A 25,368-nucleotide genomic window follows, 5' to 3' on the forward strand; every position below is an offset into this window, starting at 1 on the left:
CATACATGTCTGTTTTTAAATAACTTGTCTGAATTTCTCTAGTAAGATTGGAGTTGTATAGTTATTAGGGGAAGTAGGCATTCTCATAGTGATCTTCATAATCAACTTTTTATAACTTTTAAATAATTCTCAGTGGAGAATTTATGAATGTGTTACTAATCTCTATGTTGGTATTAACATGCCTTCTTTGTCCTTTAACTCATGACATTCAATTATTTAACACATCTGCCTATCAACTTTGTTGCCTTAAAAATCTCACCTTGCAAAGTGTTAAATTGAGTTTCATTTAAGTATTCTTTTTTTACTTAAAAATTGAGGCAGATATATATATATATATATATATATATCCTATCTGCTAGTTCATTCCTCAGATGCTCACAATGACCAGAGATGGAGCCAGGAACTTAATCCAGGTCTCCCATGTGGGTGGCAGGGACCCAACTACTTGAGCCATCACCTGCTACCTGCCAAGGTGCACATTAGCAAGAGGCTGGAACTGGGAGTAGAGCTGGGACTTGAACCCGGTACTTTGATATGGAATGTAGGCATCCTAATTACTAGGCCAAATGCCTGCCCTGTAGTTTTAACACTAGTGTGTGTTAATCCCCCTAACCCCTAGCACCTGTAGGCTCAGAAGTGCTATCCATGTAGTCTGGGAAAGCTCCATGTTCCTGACTTCTTGATGCCAGATTTCCCTGCTGCTGCCCGGCAGCACCCAGCTGTGCCTCCCCCTCCATTCTTAGGGAGGCGCTGCAGCTCCTGAAGACACGGTTTTCTGTTGTCTGGCTTGGTTTCAGCCAGCCAGAAACTGAGAATCTGTCTTTGTCACTGAAGGTAATGGTGTTTGCCTGTGTGTCCCTGCCAACTCTTTTCTGTTTTGCTCCCTGTTCTTAACCACAATGCATGGGTTCATGGCTGATAGCCCCACGGAAGCCGCCCTAGTGCTGACACACTGGTTGCAAAGTGAGGATGGATTTCTGGATAAAACTCTAAGGCAAAGGAGGCTACTAATTATTATGATTTATTGACCACCTGTCTTCTCATCAGCGTGTTAACAAAAGTCTTAACAGCAACACTGTTAGGTACCCCCTGTCATTTTATAGATGAGGGTGCTGAGAGTTGGCAAGGATAGTTAACTGTCCTGGGGTCATCACACAGACATAAAACACAGAACCTGAACTGGATCCCAGGGTTTCTCCCAAGCTCATGTTCATGGCCACCACTGTATCCTACGTCATCTTTCTTCTATCACCTCTTGGCTCTTACAAACCTAGTGCAAACCTGGAGGCACTTGACCTTCTTGGGTGGATGATGGGGGACTGTAAGTGTGAATGATGGAGCCAGTTGGCTAGGGGGTTGCACGGGTGCTTAGCTGGGGCACTGCCTGCCTGTACAGAGGGTGCTCTGTTAGACTCTGGGGCACATTTCAGTCTTTCCATTTTTGATGCCAGTGCCTCAGAACTGACCTCAGAAAGGCCACTTGTGTGTCTGAGCACAGCTGGACTGCCAGCTGCCCTGATTGTGCTATCAGAGCTATGTGGGGCCAGCCAGAGGCCCTGGAGGGACAGGATGGTGCACTGACCAAGGGACTGTCTTCACCCTCTAGCTGGATCTCATGTGCCGCATACTGGACACCAGCTGGAAGAAACACAACCTTAATTCCTGCATTCTCCACTTGTACGCAAGTATTTCTCACCCTCGGATCATGGTGCACAAAGAACTGGCACAACTCTGGTCATTGCCTGTTTGAGCAAAGCCCTTTGAAACTTCCTGTCTCAAAGCAGTTCCCACCAGCCATGTCTTAGTTCTAGACAGTGTTTAAAGTTATGCCCTGGTCCCTTCGCGCGTCCTCTTTCCCAGGTGAATGGTTGATGAAGGGGGAGGGACACACAGGCTCAGTCCTGCCAAGAAGGGAGGTTGAGTAAATGCAGTTCATGGTTGATGCACCTGCTGTCTGGCTAGATTCTAGGTCTTGGGCTGGTGCTACAGGATGTAGCAGTCCACAACGAGCATGAACCCTCCGTATGTGGGACTCAGAGCTACTACCTAGGACAGATGGGGAGCTGGAGATGAGACCCTTGGCCAACACAGCGTTTTGCTGTATTTTCTCTCCCAGCAATAGGCGTGGGAGTGCTGCTGAATCCGCAGTCTTTCACATCATGACCAGGATTCTGGAAGCTACCAGCAGCTTGTTTTTACCTCTGCCTCCTGGTAAGTCTTGGTGCTCTTGTCCACAGGTGTGGTACGTTTCTTCCTCCCACGGTCCTTGGATGTTGGCACAATGTGGGTTTAGCGATGAGACATGTGTGTCTGCATCACTGTGAGAGATGGGCCCTGAGCTTGGTCTCTGCTGACCCAGGTCTCCCCTGACCACTCCACTGTTCTGTAGTTTGTTACTAATTTGAGGGCGCACAGGCAGATCCCAGGCACCTTGCTCAGATAATTTGGCCCAGGGGAGCAGATTCAGGGAGCTCTTTGTCTGGGACTGCCAGGCCCCCCTTTATCTGATTGAGTTGCCTGAGGGTTAGCGCGCAGGAGAAAATGAGTCTGGCCCTGTCCCAAGAATTGAACTGATTTTGAGTTGTGCTTGGAAGCTAAGCATTTTCTGTAGGATTTTTTTAAAGGTTTGTTTTATTTATTTGAAAGAGTTACAGAGAGAGGTAGACAGAGAGAGAGAGGTCTTTCAACTGCTGGTTCACTCCCCAAATGGCCACAGCCAGGAGCTTATTCCAGGCCTCTCACATGGGTACAGGGGCCCAAGGACTTGGGCCACACTCTGCTGATTTCCCATGTACATTAGCAGGGAGCTGGATTGGAAATGGAGCAGATGGGACTCAAACCAGCACCCATGTGAGTTCTAGCACTGCAGGCCAGGGCTTAAACCCATTGTGCCAAAGTGCCAGCCCCTTCCATAGAATTTTGAAATGGGACCAAGTCAGGCTGTAAAAGCCCCTTGGGAGGGGGCCGGTGTTGTGTACCCATGTGGGAGACCTGGAAGAAGGTCCTGGCTGCTGGCCCATCCTTGGCTATTGTGGCCATTTGGGGAATGAACCAGCAGATGAAAGATTCTCTCTCTGTTTTCTCTCGCTCTTACTCTGCCTTTCAAATAAATGAATAAATCTTAAAAAATAAAAATCCCCTTTGAGATACACACACATACACACACACACACACACACACACACACACACATATATATATATATATATATATATATATAGACACACACACATGTATGTAGTCACTCATTTACCTGGTCATTGGTTCCTTTCGTTAACAAACATTTGTTGAGCGACTATTACATGCAAGGCAGTGTGCTAGAGATTAGACGTTACAAAGGTAGTAATTGGGAAGATATGAATCGGCATCTGCTCTAAGGAATACTAAAGTCCTATTTGGTATAAGCCACCTGCTTGGTTCATATTGATCCTCCTGTCCCTCTCTTCCTTTTTCATCTGCTTTGTTATTAGAACACTTGTCCTGAGCTCTACCCCTTGACAAACGTTCAAGTGCATGGCGCAGTAAGGGTAAGCATAGGCCTAGTGTTGTAGAGTAGACCTTGAGAACTTGGTCGTCATCCTACAGAACCTCACCTTCATACCTGCTGAGCAGTGACTTCTGTCGCCTAGCAACCACCATTCTAGTCTCTATTTCTAAGGGTCTATTTTAGATGCCTCATGTCAGTGGAATCATGGGGCTTTTTTGTCCTCTGATGACTGGCTTCACATAGCCCAATGCCCTCCGGGTTTATCCATGTGCATTTGGTAGGATTTTTCCCTTTTCAGGTGTGCATGATATTCCACTGTATGGATACTCTACATTTTCTTAATCCATTCATCTCTCCATGAACATTTAGGCTATTTACATATCATGGCTGTTGTGAACAGTGCTGTAACGGATTAAGGGGTGTGCATATCTCAAGATCCTGATTTCAGTTCTTTTGGATACATACCCAGAAGTGGCTGTTCTGAATCATAGGCTATTTAAAGTTTTTGAGGAATGGCTATACCGTGTTTCCTATTCCTACAGCATAGACAAGGATTCAGATTTCTCCACCTTCTTGCCAATGCTCATCTTTTTGTTTGTTTGATAATAGCCGTCCTGAGAGGGGTACGTGGTGTCTCATTGTGCTCTGGATTTCCCGTTCTCTGATGACTGGTGATGGTGAGCACCTTTTTATGTAACGGCCATTGTATGTTGTCTTTGGAGAGTGTCTATTCCAGTCTTTGGCCATTAAATCATTGTAAAGATTGATTTTCATTTTATTTGGAAGACAGAGAGACCAATGGAGAGAGATCTTTCATCCACTGGTTCACTCCCCAAATGCCCACAATAGCCAGGGCGGGCCAGGCAGTACAAACCAGGGACTCCAGCCAGGTCCCCCATGGGGGTGGCAGGGACCCAGGTACTGGAGGCCTCACCTGCTGCTTGCCGAGGTGTGCGTTAGGAGGAAGCTGGACCAGATGTGGAGTAGCCAGTAGTAAACTTGACCAGGAACTTCACTGTGGGATGTGGCGACTTAACTGCTGTGCCGGGTGCCTGCCTCATTTTGCTCGTCTTTCATTGGGGTATTTGTTTTCTTGCTAATGAGTTGAGTTCCTTATATGTTTTGGATATTAACCTCAAACAGATCCATGGTTTGTTAATATTTTCTCCCATTTTCCAGAATTCTTTTTCACTCTGATTGTTTGCTTTGCTGTGTAGAAGCTCCCTAGTTTGATGTCGTCCCACGCACATATTTTTGCTTTGGTTGCTTGTGCTTTTGATGTTGCATCCAAGAATCATTGCCAAAATCACTACTGTGACGCTTTCCCTATGTTTTCTTCTGGAGTTGAGTAGTTGGAGGCCTTCGGCTGGAGTTTCTAATCTACCTGGAGTGGGTTTTTGGGTAAATGCCCCATTCCACTCCTTGGCAGGACATCCAGTTTTCCCAGTACCACTCATCGAGCAGCCTTTCCCCCTGCGTTCTTGTCAGCCTTGTTGAAGATCAGTTGTACACGCGTAAGTGGATTATTTTTAAAAGATTTGTTTGAAAGGCAAAGTTACAGAGAGAGAAATACAGGTCAGACAGAGGTCTTCCATCCACTGGTCCACTCCTCAGGTTTGTCACCGGGGCCAAGGCTGGGCCAGGCTAATGCCAGGAGCCTGGAATGGAACTCCATCCAGGACTCCGATGTGGACGTCAGGGACCCAAGCACTTGGGCCATCTTCCACTCCCTTCTCAGGTGCATTAGCAGGGAGTTGGATTGGAAGTGGAAGAGCTGGGACTAGAACCAGTGTTCGTGTGGGATGCTGGTGTCAAGCATGGTGGCTTAACCTGCCACAATGCCAGCCCTTGTGTAGGTTACAGTGTTCATCTTGTACCAGGTACTGTTCTAAGTACATGACATAAATCAACACATTTAATTCTCACAACAATCTAAGTGGTATGAACTCAAACTGAATTACATTATATTGTTTTTTTTTTTTTTTTTTTTTTTTTTTTTTTTTTTTGGACAGGCAGAGTGGATAGTGAGAGAGAAAGGTCTTCCTTTTTGCCGATGGTTCACCCTCCAATGGCCGCTGCGGCCGGTGCATCTTGCTGATCCGAAGCCAGGAGCCAGGTGCTTCTCCTGGTCTCCCATGTGGGTGCAGGGCCCAAGCACTTGGGCCATCCTCCACTGCCTTCCCAGGCCATAGCAGAGAGCTGGGCTGGAAGGGGGCAACCGGGATAGAATCCGGTGCCCCAACCGGGACTAGAACCTGGTGTGCTGGCGCCGCAAGGTGGAGGATTAGCCTACTAATATATATATATATATATATATATATATATATATATATATATATATAGTGGCGCTGGCCACATTATATTGTTAATATCCCATTTTTCACCAACAAAATGGCACTTATTATATAATTTCACTTAATATTAGATCCATTTTTCAGATGGTAAAACTGAGGCCAGAAAGGTTACGTAATTCCCTAAAGTCATAGAGTTATTAAGCGACAGAGCCATTATTCAGATCCAGGCTGTCTAGCTCTGGAATCTGTGCAATGTTACTATTCTGTGCTGCCTATTGAATTTTGTATTCCACTGAGTTAGCTGATGTTGAAACTGGCCATTTATGGGCCCAGAGTGCACACAGGACCTCTCGGCTTCTCTGCACGTGCGGTGTATCTGATACATTCCTCATGCCGCCTCTATCCCTTCCTCTCGTTTGATGAGGTCTGTTCTTAGTGGAGGTGCGAGATGAGTTTGTTTTTACTCTAGAGGGATTTGACAGTGACTCTCCGGGAGAGGAATGATGGCTGAAAATTACCCCAATGCAATCAGAGTCGTGAGGCACCCCCTCGAAAGATTTCATGGAAACTACATGTGGCTTCCTTGTGTAAACCCCTTGTTTGTCCTTAACACAGAAGGCTGGGTAGGGGGTTGGATTGATGGCTTCAGATTTGTTCACCATGGATGTCCAAGCTCCTTTTGAAAATGGACGAAACTGACTTCCTGGGGACAGTGTGACGCCTGGAGATCGTAAGTGCCCACGTTCTACTGAATTTACGTTCCTTTACAAGGATAAGGAAGAGAACAGAAAAATCTTACCCACAGAGACCGGGAATTATTATGAATAGACCTCCTGGCTTGTGCCCGTGGACCCAATAAGGAAGAATAGTTTTTCTCTTGTTTATGGCCCTCCGGTAATGTAGGAATAGAGGTATGAAATGACACTGGATCATGTGTGTGTGTGTGTGTGTGTGTGTATCTAAATCCAGGGTGTTTCCCTGTGCACCTGTGTAGTAAGAATGCCTGCTTTCCAGGCCTGTGAGACTGGTGAGCATCATTTGAGCTACAAGTGTCAAATTTGCAACCCAAGTTGGTTAAAGGAAAAGAGGGAATGAGGACCGCCAAAAAAGAAGAGAGTTTAGAGCTATAGCATTTGCTATTTCAAAAGGGACCTGTGTTCCCTTTGGGCAGGATGGTTGGGCAGGATGCATGCCTGGTTGCAAGCCATTTGCTCTGGCGCTCAGGGCTGACTTCCAGAGGAGAGGCCGAGAACAGGCCATTGAACCTGGAACCCTTGCCCTGGGGATAAAGGAGGAGGAGTCATCGGGGTCTTTAGGTCATAAATGGAGTGCTAGAGAAGGGATTCTGAAACCAGGAAATGAACAGGACCCATAATTTAGTATAAATTGTTGTTCAGAAAGAATTCTGTAACCTTTTTCATTTGGGAAAGAATTTCTGAATCCGTTTTTTATTTTATTTTTTTTTGACAGGCAGAGTTAGACAGTGAGAGAGACAGAGAGAAAGGTCTACCTTCCATTGGTTCACCCCCCAAATGGCTGCTATGGCCGGAGCTATGCCAATCCGAAGCCAGGAGCCAGGTGCTTCCTCCTGGTCTCCCATGGGGGTGCAGGGCCCAAGCACCTAGGCCATCCTCCACTGCCTTCCCGGGCCACAGCAGAGAGCTGGACTGGAAGAGGAGCAACCAGGACAGAATCTGGCACCCCAACTGGGACTAGAACCTGGTGTGCCGGCGCCGCAGGCGGAGGATTAGCCTAGTGAGCCACAGCGCCAGCCCCGAATCTGTTTGAAACATCTCATTGATGAGCTAGTCAAAGCTATTTTTTTTGATTCGGGGAAGCTGCCGGCCTCATCCCATATCAGCCCACTGAGCTCTGCTTCCGGCAGCCTGCACACTGCTGACCTTTGCTGTTGCCAGTTCTTGGGACTGTCCTGCTGCCCTTGAGTTGGGTGCTAGGAGATGGAAAATTCCCTGACGGCTCCGACTCCAGCCTCTGCTCACTGAATGTTATCTCTTGGCAGTGGAAGGGTCTAAAAGTAGGTTGGGATTCTCCTGTCCTCCAATCCAGCCAGCTGCCAAGTGTGCACGTGCTCCAAGGCTGTCTCTTCCCGCCCTTCTCGCTGACTCTCAGTACCCTCGTCACCTCTACACATGCGCATGTACTGGCCTTCCCAGGGGTCTTCACACCGCTGTAGCGAGCTGGTGCTCCCTTCTGTTCTCTGCCTGTTGCTACATTCAATTGCTTTTTCTGTCCTGCTCAGAAACTTCCAGTGCCTCCCCAAAGTCTCCTAACCAATGCCTTGCTGTTAGCCAGCATTCGAACCTTGTCACGTGCATTCATGGTACGGAACTGGTCAAAATAAAACGAGTGTTTCTGATTATTTGATGATCTGCTTCCCTCCGTAGGCTGTGTGAGGGTTATAAGAGCAGCAGTGGTATCTTTATTGAACTCCCACAACTTTGCCTGGTTGGGATTTGTTGAATAAATTAACTTTGTCAACCTTACCTCTTTTTTTGTTTGTTTGTTTGTTTTAAGATTTATGTATTTGGAAGTCAGTTACACAGAGAGAAAAGGGGAGGCAGAGAGAGAGAGTCTTCCATCTGCTGGTTCGCTCCCCAATTGGCCACAACAGTCGGAGCTGCGCCGATCTGAAGCCAGGAGCCAGGAGCTTCTTCCGGGTTTCCCATGCTGGTGCAGGGGCCCAAGCACTTGGGTCATCTTCTACTGCTTTCCCAGGCCACAGCAGAGAGCTGGATCAGAAGTGGAGCAGCCGGGACTAGAACCGGCACCCACATGGGATGCTGGCACTGCAGGCGGCGGCTTTACCCGCTATGCCACAGCGCCAGACCCTCAACCTTACCTCTTAATCATTCTTCTGTTGCCCGGATTCCCAGTCAATGGGCCATTTGATGTTTTCTGAGTTGGCTCTGTGCTTCCTCTCCTTTCGTTCCTTGTTTATATGGTCTGTTGACACGACTACCGCTTATGAGGGCAGGGTGTTACAGTTAAACACCCAGGCTAAAATCCCACAGCTCGGGTTCAAATTTCAACTTGCTACTTCCTACTCACATGATCCTGGGCAGGCTTCTTGGCTCCCATGACTCTCGATTGCCCCAGCTCCCCATCTTAGTGTTGTCTGAGAATCGAATGAGCAGCCATGTGCAGAAAAAAGGGCTTGTTCTTCAGTGGCCAGTCCTGGCCACGTCAGGCCACACGCAGGGCTCCTCCTCGACCTTGCTCTAGTTGTCAGAGCAGCCCTGTGGGAATGGTACCGGTGATTCCTTCTTGGAGATGGAGAAATGGAGGTTCAGAAAAGCTTAGTTCTCTATAGCTGTTAACACCGCTGGAGTCATGCCTGGGTCTGCCCAGGCAGAACCCGACTTTTTCTAGTGCCTTCTCTTGCCTCGATTCCCTCCTGGGGGTTACAGTTACTCTTCAAAGTTTCCCCAAGTGCCGCCATTCTCCAAGACAGCTTCTCTGACTTTGTCCTGGCCTGGTATTCTCTTGGCCTAGGAATATTAACTTTTATCTTTTGTCATTAACAGCATACGTAGAACTGTGTGTGTGTGTGTGTGTGCGCGCTGGGGAGTCCACCCCATGAGACATGGGCTAGAAAGACTGCCTCTCTACTGAATTCCTGTAGATTTGCTGTGTGTATGTAGCATTTCTTTTTTCTCTCTCTCTCTCCTTGATTTATTTATTTGAAAGGCAAAGTTGCAGAGAGGGAAGGAGAGAGAGAGAGAGAGAGTGAGCGCTTCCACCTACTGGTTCACTCCATCAAATGTACACAACAGCCAGGTCTGGGCCAGGAGCTAGGAACTCCATCATGGTTTCCTGCACTTGGGCCACATTCTGTTGCCTTCCCAGGCACATTAGCAGGAAGCCGGTCAGCAGCAGAGCAGCCAGGAATGGAATCAGTGCTCGATATGGGATACTGGTGTCGTAAGCACCGGTTAACGTGTTGCACCTTCATGGTAGCCCCTCACGTCTTTCTTTTCTATAATGTAGCCCAAAAGCCCTTCTCTAGAGCATAACCAGAGACCAGGCACACGAGCAGTTTGTTTCTGGTCTCAATTTGTTTCCCTTCAGCAAAATGGTCCCCACCCCAGTAACGTTTTAGGCTGAGCCTATGGGATGTAAGCCCTTTTGTTCTCTTTCCCTGTCTTACTGTAGAATTAGAGACACACTAAACCATAAAATCATTTTCCATCAAGCACGCCTTGCCCTCCTGTAGCCCAGGAAGGGACCAGAGGAAGGGAACAAGTTTCCTGTGTACCCAGCACAGTACTGAGCTATGAGAACACAAAGATGGTGACCTTGACCTTGCCCTCAAGGGCTGTACACGGAGTACTGAGCCTAGTGCCCCTGGTGAGGTGTTTCCATTCATTTCCTCTTGGTGCTGGGATGGCCGGCTGCCATGCTGACCCTCTGCGCTCTCTCGCCCTAGGTTTCCACACTCTGCACACCATCCTCGGCGTGCACTGCCTCCCGCTGCACAGCCTGCTGCATTACATCGATGACGGGGTGTTGCTTCTCACCGAGACAGCTGTCACAAGGCTCATGAAAGGTAAGAGGCTCTGAGTTGGCCCGAGTGCCCCAGGGCTGGCTTCCTGGCGGGAGCCACCTCTGTGGTCGCACAGAAGGCTGCCAGGGTTGGTTGCATCATTCTGGGTTACATCTCAAAGTTCTTAATGTCCGAACAAGGGCCTCCTAGTTTGCGTTTTGCGCTGGGCCTCACGAATTGAGCCATTGCTCCTGCCAAGTCCCATGCATTTCCTGTCCCCATCCTTTGGGCCACTTTGCCTTTGGCCTTCAGGAAACCCCACAGGATTTTGCAGGCCACACTCGGCCAGCTCTCTGCTGCCTTTCCTGTGCACAAGGGCATCCGAGGCCAGGAGACTGTTCGGGCTTTCCATTCAAGAATGTGTCCTGGGATGGCTGTCGGCTCACTGACTCTCATGGCAGAGTTATACTTGAACATGAACGAGAGAGGCAGTGTCCATGTGAATTTGGACTTTAAACAAGATGTGTAGCATAATAACTTTCACTTACAGGATTCAATTGTCATTTTTTTTTTTTTTTTGACAGGCAGAGTGGATAGTGAGAGAGAGAGACAGAGAGAAAGGTCTTCCTTTTTGCCATTGGTTCACCCTCCAATGGCCGCTGCGGCCGGCGCATCTCGCTGATCCGAAGCCAGGAGCCAGGTGTTTCTCCTGGTCTCCCATGCGGGTGCAGGGCCCAAGGACTTGGGCCATCCTCCACTGCCTTCCCGGGCCATAGCAGAGAGCTGGCCTGGAAGAGGGGCAACCGGGATAGAATCCGGCACCCCAACTGGGACTAGAACCCGGTGTGCCGGCGCCGCAAGGTGGAGGATTAGCCTGTTAAGCCACGGCTCCGGCCTCAATTGTCATTTTTAAATAGATGAGTTTTATTTATTTTTATTTGACAGGTAGAGTTATAGACAGTGAAAGAAAGACAGAGACAGAGAGAAAGGTCTTCCTTCCATTGGTTCACTCCCCAAATGGCCACTATGGACAGCATGCTGCACCAATCCAAAGCCAGGAGCCAGGAACTTCTTCCTGGTCTCCCATGCGGGTGCAGGGCCCAAGCACTTGGGCCATCCTCCACTGCCCTCCTGGGCCACAGCAGAGAACTGGACTGGAAGAGGAGCAACCGGGACTAGAACCCGGTGCCCATATGGGATGCTGGTGCTGCAGGTGGAGGATTAACCTAGTGAGCCATGGTGCCAGCCCCAAGTTTTGTTAACATATAGAAAAGCATTTGCCACTTTCTCAAAGTAGCTTCTATTTTAAGTTAATAAAACTGCATAGTGACTGGCAGCTTGAAGCAGACTAATCCCTATTTTAAAAAAGTCTATTAGGGGGAGAGAGAGAAAGTACTGCTGTCTGTTGGTTCACTCCTCCAAATGCTTGCGAAGGCTGGGACTGAAGCCAGGAGCCAGGAACTCAATCCAGTCGCCCTACGTGGGCGGCAGAACCCCAGTCACTGGGTCCACCCCTGCTGCCTCCCAGGGCCTGCAGGAGCAGGAAAGCTGGAGTCGGACGCTGGAGCCAGGAAACAGAGCCACTCGAGTGAGGGATGTGGCGCCTTAGCTGCCAGGCTCAACTCTCACACCCAACCTCCGTGACCCAAACGAACATCTGCAGCGGGGCTCTACTTTAGCTTGAGGACGGAAAATCAGACGGTGTCTATCAGGACGAACCACTCCACTGTGCGTAACTTACTGATTGGTTAAAATGGATGTTTTGGTTGTTTTGTTTGCCAACCTCTGACTTTGTCGTAGATCTGGATGATACAGAGAAAAATGAAAAACTGAAATTCAGCATCATCGTGCGGCTTCCCCCGGTAACCTTGAATTATAAGTTCTTTTCTCCCATCTCCTTGCCAGGAGCGTCCTTCAGCTTCTTCTTGCTGTGGGCTCAAGTCCTTTGAGCTTTCACTTTGCAGCCCTTTGCAAGAAATCCCATCATCCCTCCCACCCCTCTGTCACTGCTCCCCCTGGGGCCCATCAAGTACTGGCTCTTCTGGCTTCGCGTGGCCTTGGCACAGCTCACGGAGAACATTCAGCCACTTTCTCATCTCAGGAAACCGCACTGATGTTTACATCTGCATCTGAGAGGGAGGTGGAGGGGAAACGCGTGCCTTTGGCATTTTAAACCGATCAGTTATTTAAGTCTAGGTGGGGTCAGAAGGTTCTGGAACTGCATTTCCTTCTACAGTTCTACATAGGCAGGAAAACATTCCCAGGTCAAGGGAAGGTTGAGGAACGTGAGGGGAAAAGTTTGAAAGCCATGCCTCTTTTTTTTTTTTTCCTTTTTTTTGGTGGGATAGAAGAGCTCTCAGGAAGAAATACTATGAAAATATGAAATTCCACAGGGAGGTGCGCCACGCCCCTGAGCCTGCTGACTTCCTGCCCCAGAGTGCCTTGGCCAGCTCCGTCCTGGCTGTTTACGTACCTTGAGCACTTGGGCCTTTGGCACCATCTTCTCCCAAAGGGACGCCCACTGCCTTTCTGGACCTAACAGCCTTGATCCTAGCAGTCCCTCCCCCCTCACTGAGCACAGGCAAAAGAGCCACACATATTTTCCACGGCTCCCATCTCCCTGGGGGCTGGGGCTGAATGTTTCCTTTGGTCTCTGAATTTGACTCCCCCATCTCCCCCTTCAGTACGTGTAGGGAATTAGAATGTTCTAGGCCAGGTGATGGCAGAGAAGGCGATGTCCACATGCCTTCAACCTTTGATTGCCTGTCCAGACATCACTGAGGGGTTGGTGTGCACCTCTCTGGTGCTGGAGAGCAGCAGAAAAAGAGAGTGTAGAGAAAAAATGTGGCAAGAAGGCCCACGTGTACACAGCTTTCCTCAAAGTGGCACGGGAGGCCATGGTGTTTATTCCAAGTTCAGGCGCATGCTACATTGCAACATGGCATTTCTCTGAGGGCCCCGGGTCATAAATGGCCTCTTCTTTAGACTCTGAGCTGTGGGGGAATGCCTCGGGAATTAGGAGTAGACATGAGGTACATCTGATGCAGCGTGAGGTTTGTGCTCCTTTACGTATTGTACATTTTGGTTTGTGTGACAGCACATCGGCCAGAAGATCTGTCGCCTTTGGGATCATCCTATGAGTTCGAACATCATCTCGCGGGGCCACGTGACTAGACTCCTGCAGAACTATAAGAAGCAGGTGCGTCTGTGGGGAGGGACAGCCTGCGAGACAGGGCTTGAATCCCGTTCGCCCATGTTAGCCTGTCCACCTGGACAGCAGCTGTCGTTGGGACCCCTGTATTGAAGTTAGTGCTGTTTGGAAGGATCAGCTAATACCAGTAGTGCTCTCCCTTTTAGCCTTGGAATTCTACCATCGACAAGTCGTCTTTCAGCATAGAATTTCTGCCCCTGAACTACTTCATCGAAATTCTGACAGATCTGGAATCTTCCAACAAAGGTAACTCACTCCTCTGTTCTCGGGCTTTGGCGTCTTTTCTCTTGATGCCTCAGTCATTCCCTGTTTGACTTCTGGGTACTGTTTTCTTTCCAAGATACCCTTAATTAGAAGGAGGTGTTTTTTTTTTTTTTTTTTTTTTTTTTTTTTTTTTTTATTGCAAGTGGTTGTCATGAGCAGTATGCAACTTGCTACCTAGAATAAATTACCAAAGGAATAACCTAATCGCTTTTGAAGTTTTAAAAGGGTTTGGGGATTTTAAAGCCTCTTGATGAGAACAGTCCTTTTTGGTGTTGTAGTTTCATCAATTTGAACGCTCTCAGAATATCAGAATAATGTGTTTTACTAAAATATAAAATAAATCTGATGCCATGGAGCCATAGGCACAAATTTATCAATGTTCCATGGCTCTATAGTAACTAACTAGCTAACTCGCTCTCTCCCTCTCCCTCTACCCACCCCCCCCCCCCAGATCTCTATGCGTGTGAAGGACATGACAATGTGGACGCAGAATTTGTGCAGGAAGCGGCTCTGAAACACACCATGATGCTTTTAGGCTTGTAAGAGAAAATGCAATTGGATCTGTGCCCGGTATTGCAATCTTGGTCCCCAGCCTATCTCCTGCTGGGAATCCTCTAGCAAGACGGCAGACTGGTAACCCACATGAGACTGTAGCACTGAGCCAGCCGAGCTGCAGCGCGGGACTTGTTCAGACAGACGTGGCTGCGTGTCTTGGGCCAGTTTTGAACAGCTGGGGCACAGTCACATGTAGAGAAATGAACAGTCCAAGGAGGCATGCCGCGGCAGAAAGAGTGCTCTTCCCTGTAATGTCACAGGCCAAACGCCAGTTTCTATCACTCTCTGAAATAAGACATGCTTTTAAAAATGTAGGGAACAGTGCTTAGGAAAGTGATAACTACATGTGTTACTGAAAATAACAAGAAGAAAAATTAAATCTTATCGAGGAACTCTGCTTGGAAAGAAGATAGGGAGCTCCAGAAGTGCTGTGAAGGGGCAGATGTTTGGCCTGGCAGTGGAGCCACCAGCTGAGACACCCGCATCCCACACCAGAGTCCCTGGGTTCGATGCCCGGCTCCAGCTTCTTGCCAGTGCAGACTGGGAGGCGGCAGTGATGGCTCAAGCGATTGGGTTCTTGCTACCAGCTTCATCCCAGGTCAGGGGCCACGGTGGGCATTTGGGGAGGGACATAGCAGATGGGTGCTGCTGCTTTTATTTTGAATTTGGTTTTACTTAAATTTTACAGAAACCTGATTGGCACTAAGTATGTAATTATAAGTAAAGTAACAGTTTCTACAAAAATACACATGTAATGTCAGAAGGTGCTTCTTTATCTTTGCCTTTTAAACAAAACTTTTAAGGTCCATGGAAAATGGAGTTAACATTTTTGTTGGAAAATCCATGTATAGATTTTATGATATCTTTTCCATAAACTCTTGGAAGATTGTTTATATGAATGAAATTTTTAAAAATATTTGATTTACTTGAAAGGCAGAGTTATTGAAAGGCAGAGAGTTATTATTGAAAGGCAGAGAGAGAGAGAGAGGTCTTCCATCCGCTGGTTCACTTCCCAGATGGTCACAATGGTGGGAACTAAACTGAGCCAGAGCCAGGAGCCAGGAGCTTCCTCTGGGTCTTCCATGTGGGTGCAGGGGCCCAAGGACTTGGGCCATCTTCTTCTGCTTTCCCAGGCCATAGCAGAGAGCTGGATCAGAAGTGGAGCAGCCAGGACTCGAACCGGTGCCCATATGGGATACTGGCACTGCAGGCGATGGCTTTAGCCTCTATACCACAGTGCTGGCCCTGAATGGATTTCAAAAACATCTTCACACAAGAATAAACATCTTTTGATTCTATGCAGTTTTTGAAGAACTCTTATACTTAAAACTGAACTTGGACTAAAAGAAGTCTGCTAGTTCCAGAATAGAAGAATGCAATAGAGTAACTGTCACCCATAGTCATATGTATGTAAGGGGTTTAGATTTGTCTGCCTGATGGTTCATGTGAAACTATATTAAAGTTTTTTATACTGATACAAATCTGATTTAATAGTATCTTTTCATTAAACACACACACACACACACTGAAAGTTTCGACGGGTCTCTTCCTGTGTTTTGAACAGACTTTCTGTCTGAGCCAGGAATCCTGAGTCCCTGAACATGTGCCTCCAGAAGCCCCCATGACACTAACTAGTTGTACCATTTCTCTTACTGTGTATTCTACATAATTTCATTCTGACTCATAAATTCTAGGTGCTTCCTGGGAATAGCCCATAACCCTCCACCTTTTCCCTTCTGGTTCTCAGTGAACTTGTGAAATTTTAATGATTATAAATATCACTCACTGGTGTGATAACTCGACTTACTTTCTATAAAAAAAGGCTAGTTATCACTGTGTCCTGTAGAATCTCCCCTTGGCTCTGATACTTCCTGATCACCGAGCCTCAAAACCTCGGAGCCAAACAGGGAAGCTGTGCTGAGTCTTTCTCTTGATACAGTCATTACCTTTGGTTCCTTGCTTTCATTCCTTTCTTTCCATGCCTGGGTTAGTGTGGTCCCTTCCTAAGCTGTACTCTATCGGATGCACATCTGAGATGAACACTAGCTTGATCCTGTCACTCTGTTCCAGGAGTAACCCCTGAATAATCTGCCATTCGTTACAGGAGCAAATTCAAACCCCTTGACCCTGAAGCTCTCCCTGACCTTGACCTTACACAACATGAGCCAGTTCTGTCTCAGGCAGGTCAGTTCGCTGGGCCTTGAGACACAACTTTTGTCGGCTTATTTCCGAGGCTTGCTCAGGCTGTTAGCTGCCTTGGAAACCTTTTCCACCTGTTAAAACCTTATTTATGCTGAAGGGCGAGATTAAACATGCCCGCGGACTGATCCAGGCTGTTCCCGCCATGGTAACTTCCTTCTCAGGTGTCCACCGTCAAAGGACCTTCCCTCTGATTTAAACATTTTTTTCCCATTCTCATGTTCAAATTTCCTGTGTATATTTTCTGAATCCCCTGATGAAGCCACTAGTTCCCACAACACAGGACCTGTGTTTAAGTGTCTGGTATTTCTCTGTAGGATCCACATGGCTTATACCAGGTTACTTATCAAAGGCACTCGCAAGTAACTGCTTCATAGTGACTTTGCCAAGCAGTCAGGTGACTGTCATAGGCTGCCAGGGTGGGTGCTCGGAATAGACTGGTTAATTTAGCCAAATAAAGGGATGTGATATTTCTTACTCGTAGAAGTGCAAAAGGAAAGCCTTAACTGCTACCACTATAAAATAAGACTAGTTATAGCATATTAGTGAAATAAAAATCATAGGTTTCAAACCCGAGTATCCTTGTACAAGAGAAAATATAAGTAGAAAATGCACTTGAGTGAGAAGCAGTGAAACTCTATTATAATGCATTTAAGGAAGTAAGTGGAACTGGCTTCATTTTCAGTTCTTTCACATGCAAAGTTGCAAAAATTTTCATGAGGTTTTGGAAGAATTTGTATAACTTTAAAGTCATCACAGGTTATCTGCAGATACTATTGCAAAAAACTTGGATTTATAAGGGGGATGAATTACTTTTGCCCTTAAAGGATTCTTAGAAGAATCACCATTACAATACTTCAGAAGCGACAAGCTACTGTGTTTTCCTGCATGATTTAGATTTTGCCAGCATCAACTTCAAGCCCTGCTGCTGCTTCAACAAAGTGGAGTTATGACTTTGCAATACTTGGGACATTTTCCTAGTCTGATGGTTATTCTTTCTTTTAAAAAATGTGTCTATGGAACAGTATTGTTTTTCTGTTGACAAACAGACCTCTGCCAATGTCTGTTCTTCATTGAAAGTTGGTTTATTTGAATTGTATTATTATGGCACCTTACCTACTAGAGCTATTTCTGAAATGTAGTCAGAGTGAAAAAAGACATACATGAGCAATCCAGGCGTGTGCATTGACACAACTGTAGGACAATTTTGTGTCCCAGACAACAACATGTGGGGTGCAGTTGGTGGGTGTTGAACTGTGAGAGTCTTGTGTATCTATAATGAGGGGATGGTGACGCTTGCATACTCCAGCTGGGGACATGAGGAGGCTTGGAGACAGTCCTCTATGGGCGAAGCCTGGGTTGGCGCATGTCCTCAGATTTCAATTGGCTTTATAACAGGTTTCCTTATGTGCCTCATGTTGGCTCCAGGTTCACTGGGCTTAAAAGGAGCCAAAGCACCGTACGGTTTTGGCAGAGGCAGGGTGGCATCTGCTTCTGGGATGTAGGCGGTTGGACGCTGCTCTGCCGTCGTGTACACACCATTGGGCAGCTGGTGGGTATCTGCTTCCATGAACTCCTGCAAGGAATGAATTCTTGTTTTCAGTCTATTGGTAACTCAGAGGTCATTTCAACCTCAGGGCCTCCCAAAAGACACAGCTGGGGCTGAGCAGCCTCAGCTGGGCTGGTTGATATTTCCCCTAAAGGGATATGAAGGTATGAGGGTGGGGCTACTGATCTCTCTCTCTCTCTCTCTCTCTCTCTCTCTCTCTCTCTCTCTCACGCACGCACACACGCACACACACACACCTTCTCATTGGACCGCACTATATTGCTCAAGCATCACACTGTTCCTGGGGGTTAAGGTTTACTAAAAAAACTGCTGGACGGGTCTGAAATGTACTGTGTATTCCAACCTCAGTACCTACCACCAAGCACTAATTATGTCCATGTTTTGACAATGTGTTTCCTTTGGTAAGTCAATGGTGATTATTGTCTTAATGGGACTAAAGTGGATTCAAGAGAAAAATGAGTTCAGTTTGCTTTGAGCCTCAAGATCATCAAGACTTTGCCTGCTTCTCAGTAAAAGCAGAATACTCTCTCATTGCACTTAAAAGAACTGTACGTGATACATATGGGTAAGTGACAGCAAGGCACCACAGGTAGAATCCAAGTGTTCTAAGATGTCTGATTCCAGGTGGTGTAGAAATTACAGTACAGCAAGTATTGCTAGTGTGTGTTTGGAAGGTACCTTTTTCTTGGGCTAGGGAGTGAGTAGTGATTCTTCTGAGGATGTCAACTTGACAAGCTAAGAGTGACTTATATGATCCTGGGATGTGAACTCCTTGGAAAGAGATGCCGAATTCTGTCCTAAGACAACAGAAAGGCCATGGGGAAGACAGGAGACTTAGATGGATGTAGGTGGGTCCAGTGGTGGGAGGAGAAACAGGTGACACTGAGGCCTGTGACACCAGATACAACAGGTGCGGTGTCTGTAGAAGGCTGTGGCAACCACAATGATACTGGAGGCCTCAGAATGCTATTGGAGGCCCAGCAGCTGAACATGGAAGAGGCAGCTGTGGTCTGAGCAGAGGTACAATGGATAAAGCCAGTGCCATGCTGGTGGGAGCCCACTGTAAGCCACACCCCAGGATGCAAGGCTGTGGGTAGGACTTGATGCTTGTTAAAGGTTTTTCAGGGACTTCTATACTTGGACTTGTCTACTTAATATCTGAAAACAAACTTCTTTCTAATGACAATTGAGACTGCACGTATGGCAGAGTGGGCAACTTTTATAGGTTGAGCATGCTTTGTCTATGAAATGCTCAAGAACTGACCTATTTGGAGTGCCAATGTGATGCCACGAGGGGAATATTCTAGATGTCCTCATGTGACAGGTCACAGTCAAAACGCAGGTGCACTAAACATACTTATAAAATTAGCTTCAGGCTGTGTTGATGAAGAAACATAACTGAATTTGGTGTCCCATCCCCAAGACATCTCCGTGTGTATATGCATATATTCTAAAATCAGAAACATCCCAAGCACTTCTGGGCCCAAGCATTGTGGTGAAAGAGTGCTCAACCTGTGTTGGGAAGGTTGACTCTCAAAACAGCCCTTGCTAGCACACCTTAGGGATGCCACAGCCAAAGCTTACCCGAGACTTCTCAGCCATCGCCAGGGAATACATTTCTTCATCTCGAAGCACTTTCAGCCATTCTCTCTCGATGTCTTTATTGAGGGGCAGGCCCTTTTCCATCCTGGAACTGCAAGTGAAGATGAATTCCTGCTTCTCTCGGACTTCCTTCTGGAGTTCAATGGTCATGGCTTGTTTCATGGACAACTCGGCCACAATAGCCATCATTTTCTCAGTAGTATCTTTGATCTTTTTCTGATATCCATTCATCTGGAATGAAAGAGCCTGAGGCTTAGTCTGTGTTTCCGTCCCCTGGTCACTGGAAGAGAATGACAGGTTGCTGGCCATGCCTATATTGATGGGAATCATTCTTGCCTGAAGGAAGGAGTTGTTTACCTGGGAATTCATAGAAGATGAGAACTGGAAGGGACCTCAGAGGTTGAGCCCAACACACTGGTTGTGTAAATAAGGACAAGGAGAAAAGAAAGGGTCCTTCAAAAGGTTATTGGTTTTCAAGGATGATAAGGGGGAATAGTTAAGGATCTATATTAAATTTTTATTTATTTGAAGGGCAGACAGAGGAAGGAAGGTAGGTAAATATCTTCCCCCAATGTCTACAACAGCCATGGTTGGACCAGGCTGTAGCAGGGAGTCTACAACTCAGTCTGGATCTCTCACTTGGGTGGCAGGGACTCAACTATTCAAGTCCTCATTTGCTGCCTCCAGGGTACACATTAGCCGGAAGGAGATCAGAGCGGGGACGCCGATCCAAATACTCTAATATGGGAAGCAGGCACCTTAACCTGCTGCACCGCCTGCTTCCCTAAGTGGCTACCCTAAAGAGGTGAGGAGGTGAGAGGGGAAGGTGTTTTCTGGATGCCCAAGTTTTCCTTGTTATTAGTTTGTCACTTAACCAGGAGAAAAACCTAGGAGAAGAAGAAAACTATTTTTAGAAGTTACTCTTGGCTTGTATAAGCTAATTCTCAAAGGTCCCGTGTGGAGGATGCTTTTTATGGAAACTGTCACCTCAACACATTTGAATCGTGGGCCATTATTCCTGGGATGCATCGTGAGCAAGCATGAGTGGAACGGGGGAGAATTTGGCCAATAATGTGGAATGAGAGGTGTTGCACAGGTTTAGCACCAATAAAGTTAGGACTAACTGGAAGAAATGATTGCAGAAGACAGGAAAGGAGTAGAAATGCAATTGGGGGGTCTGGTAAGCTTTCTGGCTTCCAGAGTGGGGAGGCTTAGGGTGCATCCAAAGCCATTGTGAGGCAGTGGAGTAGTGTGACTCCTTCGACCCAAAGACACCTGCTGCTCTCTCCTTGCTTTGTTTTTCCTTTGTATCAGGGCTCACCGCCGACCTATTCCATGTGTGTTTGGCTCAGTGGTCATAGTCTGTTATTCCGTAAGAATCCGTTCTTCATGAGGCCAAAGACTATTTGTTTTATTCACGATGATATGCCCAGCTCCTGGAATAGTGCTTAGAATATGAGGCACCAAAGAAAATCACAATCGGATGTTTTCTGAAGGAATGAATGGATTCTTAGTCTTTTGGATCAGGACAGATTGGGGAAGCTCATTTTCATGCCCCAAACTATCCCTACCTTTCTCTCCTAATAGGCATACGCTGGTCATAGCTGCACATCTGTTGAGAGAAATGTTGGTGTTGGTGCGTTCCTGGCCTCTGAAAATGTAGTAACTGATTGTAGACAAACTCCCTTAAGGGAGTAGGGAATATGAATTTTTATGACTGTTCTGCTCTGAACTGATTTTTTAGGAAGCATGTACTGAGTGAAAAAGACTTGTCCTGTAGGCCTCAATGCTAAGTCATTATCGTAAATCTAATTCAGTCATTGCACTTGTGTGTCTGTGTGTGTGCAAAACTGGCCAACCTTCCTTTTCCTCCATAAATTCAAATAAGCTTGGTATCATTATGGACTGTTCTGAGACTTCCCATATTGTTGCTCACCTGAGAAATTGGCAAGAGGAGCCATAAACTATTTAGGAAAAGAGATACCCCTAAGCGGCTAAGGACACTTACATGCTCAACTACGTAAGGCTTGCAATGGCTTTAGCTGAGATCACACCCATCTCACAGATGAGGAAACCGAGACTTCAGATCATTCATAGGTCTAAAGGTCTTGTCTTTCTACTACTTGCCAGTTCTTCCTAGTTTGAAGAGATTGTGGGTGGCGAGGAGAGGCAAGTGGAGAGCATGGGAGTTGGGGGAGGAGAGAGGTTAATCAGAGGCTCGGACTCAGCTCGCTGGGAGCCTCTCTGGCACCAAGCGGCCCCTGTTTCCATTTCTCTAGCATTGTGGCTGCCTCCAGAGAGATTCTGGAAAACGACTTCCCCAAAGAAAAGGAAATTGACTCTGCAACAGGAAGACAGCTGACGTTTAAAGAAACACGGGTAAGGCTAATTCAGGCAGCGTCCCTGAGCTTAAGCACACCTTAGCGTTCCTGATTTCACGAGGGAGAGTTGTGAATGACGCAACAGCTGCTGGGATGCATGATCAGCGGAGGCTGTGAGGGTCAAAGTCCAAGGCCCAGGGTGGCCAAGGCAGCCCGAGGTTTGGAGTCATTTTCCGGGTAGTGTGCTGGAACTGTTCCCGGAACAAGACTGCCTGTGTACGTGGTCAGTGGATTTGCTTCCACGGTCTTGGGAAACCAGAGCAATGAGAGATAACGGCTGCCCTTAGGAGCCCATAGCCTGGGGTGCGAGCGTTACCATTATGTCTTCACAAGGCCTCCGGGGTGTGTGTGTGCGCACGCACACACATGCGTGGTCAGGCTCAGCATGAGGGAGTACGCACGAGTGTGTTCAATCACTATGACTATCGCTGGCTTGCAAGGGCTAGGGGTCAGGTGAGTGTGAGTGGCTGGGCCTCCACCTGCTCTGCGGTGCACGGTCTCGGGACGCTGCCTCCCAGTCACCAGCCTTTCTCCCCCTGGCTGTGTCCTTCAGTGGAACTTTCTATCGGTTCCTCCCCTGCCCTGTAGCTTGGAAGCCCACGTCTTGGTATTTTAAGGTTATTCAAGGAGGAAGCGCCACGGGACTGGCCTTTCCTGCCCAAGGGGGCCCGGTGGTCCCCCCACCCCATGGTGTGACTGCCCTTTCGTGACCAGTCCCCTGTCCCCTCCCCGTGCTGGTTCCGGCCGGATGGATGGGAAAGGGAGGCCTTCCCGCCACTAGAAAGTGCATGAACTAGAAAGGCTACAAGGGTCATGTTGGAGCAATTATCTTGCTGAGTCAGACTCCCAGGCTGTTACCGCGAAGCTTAGCTTTTCCTACTAGCAAGTGAATCGAGCCAGCCACTGAGATGCGAGCTTTTTTCAGGCAACTCTCTAACCAAGGAGCAGAGCGGAGGGAGGGGGCGGGGCCGGCAGACCTTCTTGGCCAAGAGCAGCGTGTCTTCCTTGCAGGCCTGAGTTTTGCTGCACAGCCTGTCCGTGAGCCGGGACACCTGTTCGTAGATGAAGTCCTTCTCCAGTAACTGCTCCTCCTTTTTAGCCAGCCGTACTTCCAGCTACGGTCGAAAAACAGTTTTAACAGGAAGAGAGGAGGAGACACGTTTGCTGAAAGACCTCACGGGTATCCCCCTTCCAGATCACTCTGGGGGTCCTGCCCCTGGTGGGGTAGGGCTCTGCTTAGCCCCTCGCTAGCACCTGTGTCTTTCTGCGCTCCTGCTATTGGTCCCTAGAGAAAGGCAGCTGAAACCATTCTAGGGGCCAGAACCACTCCTCTGGGGCTGTGAGAGGGAGGAGCCTTTGGACTCTGGAAACCACTGGATTTTTGCCTTCTCGCGCTAAGTGGCTGAATCAAGTTGGGACATTTTCCCCTGTGAGCTGAGGGTAGGCCTGCCCGCGTGACACGCACCCTCTGTGGGACTGCAGGTGCCAACGGGGGGGCACAGGGAGGTGATGTCTAGCAGGGAGACTCACCTCGTCTAATTTTTCCATTATTTCTTCTTCGGTCAGATCCTTCCCCGAGAGGAAGTGGGTTCTGTTCTGACCCTCAGGATTTAGAAACTGTTTCTCCAGGTGTTGGATTCTGTCTGTACACTGGGAGAACTGGCAGACAAGAGAGAGAGAAGCAAGCGCTATTAAAGAACAAGCCTGCAGCTCAGTGCATCTTCAAGGCACACAGCCCAGGCCTTGAGGGTCTGAGCAGGACCAACCCAGGCCAGGGTGGGAGAACGAGCCAGCCCTGTCTTCTTACCATGCCCATCAGCTGCACCCCTGGCGAAACCCGGCCTCTGCTCTGCTCCCTTAAGGTGCTGTGAGGCTGATACCTACAGTTGGCCAATAGGCAAGGGAGGACTTTCGAGACCATTAGAGGAAGTTGAGTTTCCATTATGTGTTCTACAAGGGTACTTTTAAAAGTTCACGGAAAAATGGAATCGAAAGGTAAGTTTTCTTCAATTGCAAATTTTCTTTAAAAAAGAAAACCATGCATTGTTTAGCATAACCTACACTTTTTCAGAAAGGATTTGAAGGCCACTCAGATTTGTGGGATGCTTTGTGGTTGCAGGGCTCAAATTACACAGCCAGCTGGGCCTTGGGCTTAGTGGTTAAGACACCTGTGTCCCAGGGCAGAGTACCTGGGTTCAAAACCCAGCTCATGACTCCAGCTTCCTACTAACGCAGGCCCTGAGAGGCAGTGGTGATGGCTCAGTAACAGGTCTCCTGCCACCCATGTGGTCAAGTTCCTGGCTCCTGGCTTCAGTTACAGGCATTTACATGGGAGCTCTGTCTTTCTCTGCTTCTCACATAAATATTTTTTTTTACAAGATTTATTTCTCTGTACCTCTGCCTTTCAAATAAAGAGAATCTTCCATCTGCTAGTTTACTCTCCAAATGGCCTCAGTGGTGGGGGCTGGGCCAGGCCAGGCAGAAACCAGGAGCTACTTCTGGGTCTCTGATGTGGGTGCAGGAGCCTAAGCACTTGGGCCATCCTCCACTGCTTTCCTAGGCCAGTAGCAGGGAGCTGGGTTGGAAGTGGAGCAGCCAGGACTCGAGCCGGCGCCCCTATGGGATGCCGGCACTGCAGGCAGAGGCCCAACCTTCTGACATTACAGCACCAGCCCCAAGTAACAACTTTTAAGGATAAAAAGCTCTATATCCTTCATCCTGTGGCAGAAGACCATGGGGAAGACCAAGGTAGCTAGCACACAGAACACTGGACCCTGTGCTACCCATGGGTGTCATGACATCCCAAAGAGGAAGAACATTCTAGATTGCTGTGTCAGCACGACCTACACACTGGGGACAGCCTGAGCCATTTGTGTCTTTTTTGCTAACCTCCCAATTCTGGGTCTTACATATCTACTACATTTGTGGAATCAGTGAGACTGGAGATGGAGGAGGAAATACGGTCATGGGTAGATGCTGCTCTCGGGGAAGAGATGTGGAACGTGGTGACGACAACCAGGAGACCTCATTCTCCGCATTCCTGCTGAAGACTTGTGTCAGCCACAGGCAAGTCATTGACTTCCTCTAAGCCTTCGCTTCCCCAGTTGTCCCCTGGACTCAACCCCATGATACTGAGCCTTATCTTCCATCAAATGGATAAGACCCGGAGGCTTTGAAAGGTTGTGGGAAGTGCGTGTTAGCTTCATCCCATTGTTCCGTGAACTTTCTGAAGATCCCCTAGATATTTAAGAGCAAAACAGGTTCCTAGAAGAAGAATCCTAAGTAGTGACGTAGTTTTTTTT

General features: G+C 47.8%; 2 protein-coding genes across 4 annotated transcripts in view; one reads left to right on the forward strand and one right to left on the reverse strand.

The window, feature by feature from the left end:
* The window catches only part of GSAP (gamma-secretase activating protein), a 114,448-nt gene extending 98,663 nt beyond the window's left edge, over positions 1-15,785 (forward strand). Inside the window, exons 25-31 of one of the 3 annotated variants that reach the window (XM_062211923.1) lie at positions 1,607-1,677; positions 2,123-2,211; positions 10,228-10,347; positions 12,085-12,146; positions 13,382-13,483; positions 13,642-13,741; positions 14,211-15,785. In XM_062211923.1, coding sequence (XP_062067907.1) covers positions 1,607-1,677; positions 2,123-2,211; positions 10,228-10,347; positions 12,085-12,146; positions 13,382-13,483; positions 13,642-13,741; positions 14,211-14,302 — 636 coding nt within the window. In that variant the 3' untranslated portion in view covers positions 14,303-15,785. Of the gene's footprint in view, positions 1-1,606; positions 1,678-2,116; positions 2,212-10,227; positions 10,348-11,812; positions 12,052-12,084; positions 12,147-13,381; positions 13,484-13,641; positions 13,742-14,210 lie in introns of those variants that run through there. The other 2 variants (XM_062211850.1, XM_062211959.1) reach the window with 2 other exon arrangements.
* A 2,072-nt stretch (positions 15,786-17,857) lies between these two features.
* Positions 17,858-25,368, reverse strand: part of CCDC146 (coiled-coil domain containing 146) — a 182,900-nt gene continuing 175,389 nt past the window's right edge. The window contains exons 16-19 of the mRNA XM_062198851.1: positions 23,597-23,725; positions 23,044-23,181; positions 19,668-19,916; positions 17,858-18,089 (exon numbers count right to left, since the gene is read on the reverse strand). Coding sequence (XP_062054835.1) covers positions 17,886-18,089; positions 19,668-19,916; positions 23,044-23,181; positions 23,597-23,725 — 720 coding nt within the window. The 3' untranslated portion in view covers positions 17,858-17,885. The remainder of the gene's footprint in view (positions 18,090-19,667; positions 19,917-23,043; positions 23,182-23,596; positions 23,726-25,368) is intronic.

The sequence above is a fragment of the Lepus europaeus genome, chromosome 1 (assembly GCF_033115175.1).
Source record: "Lepus europaeus isolate LE1 chromosome 1, mLepTim1.pri, whole genome shotgun sequence".
NCBI lineage: Eukaryota > Metazoa > Chordata > Mammalia > Lagomorpha > Leporidae > Lepus > Lepus europaeus.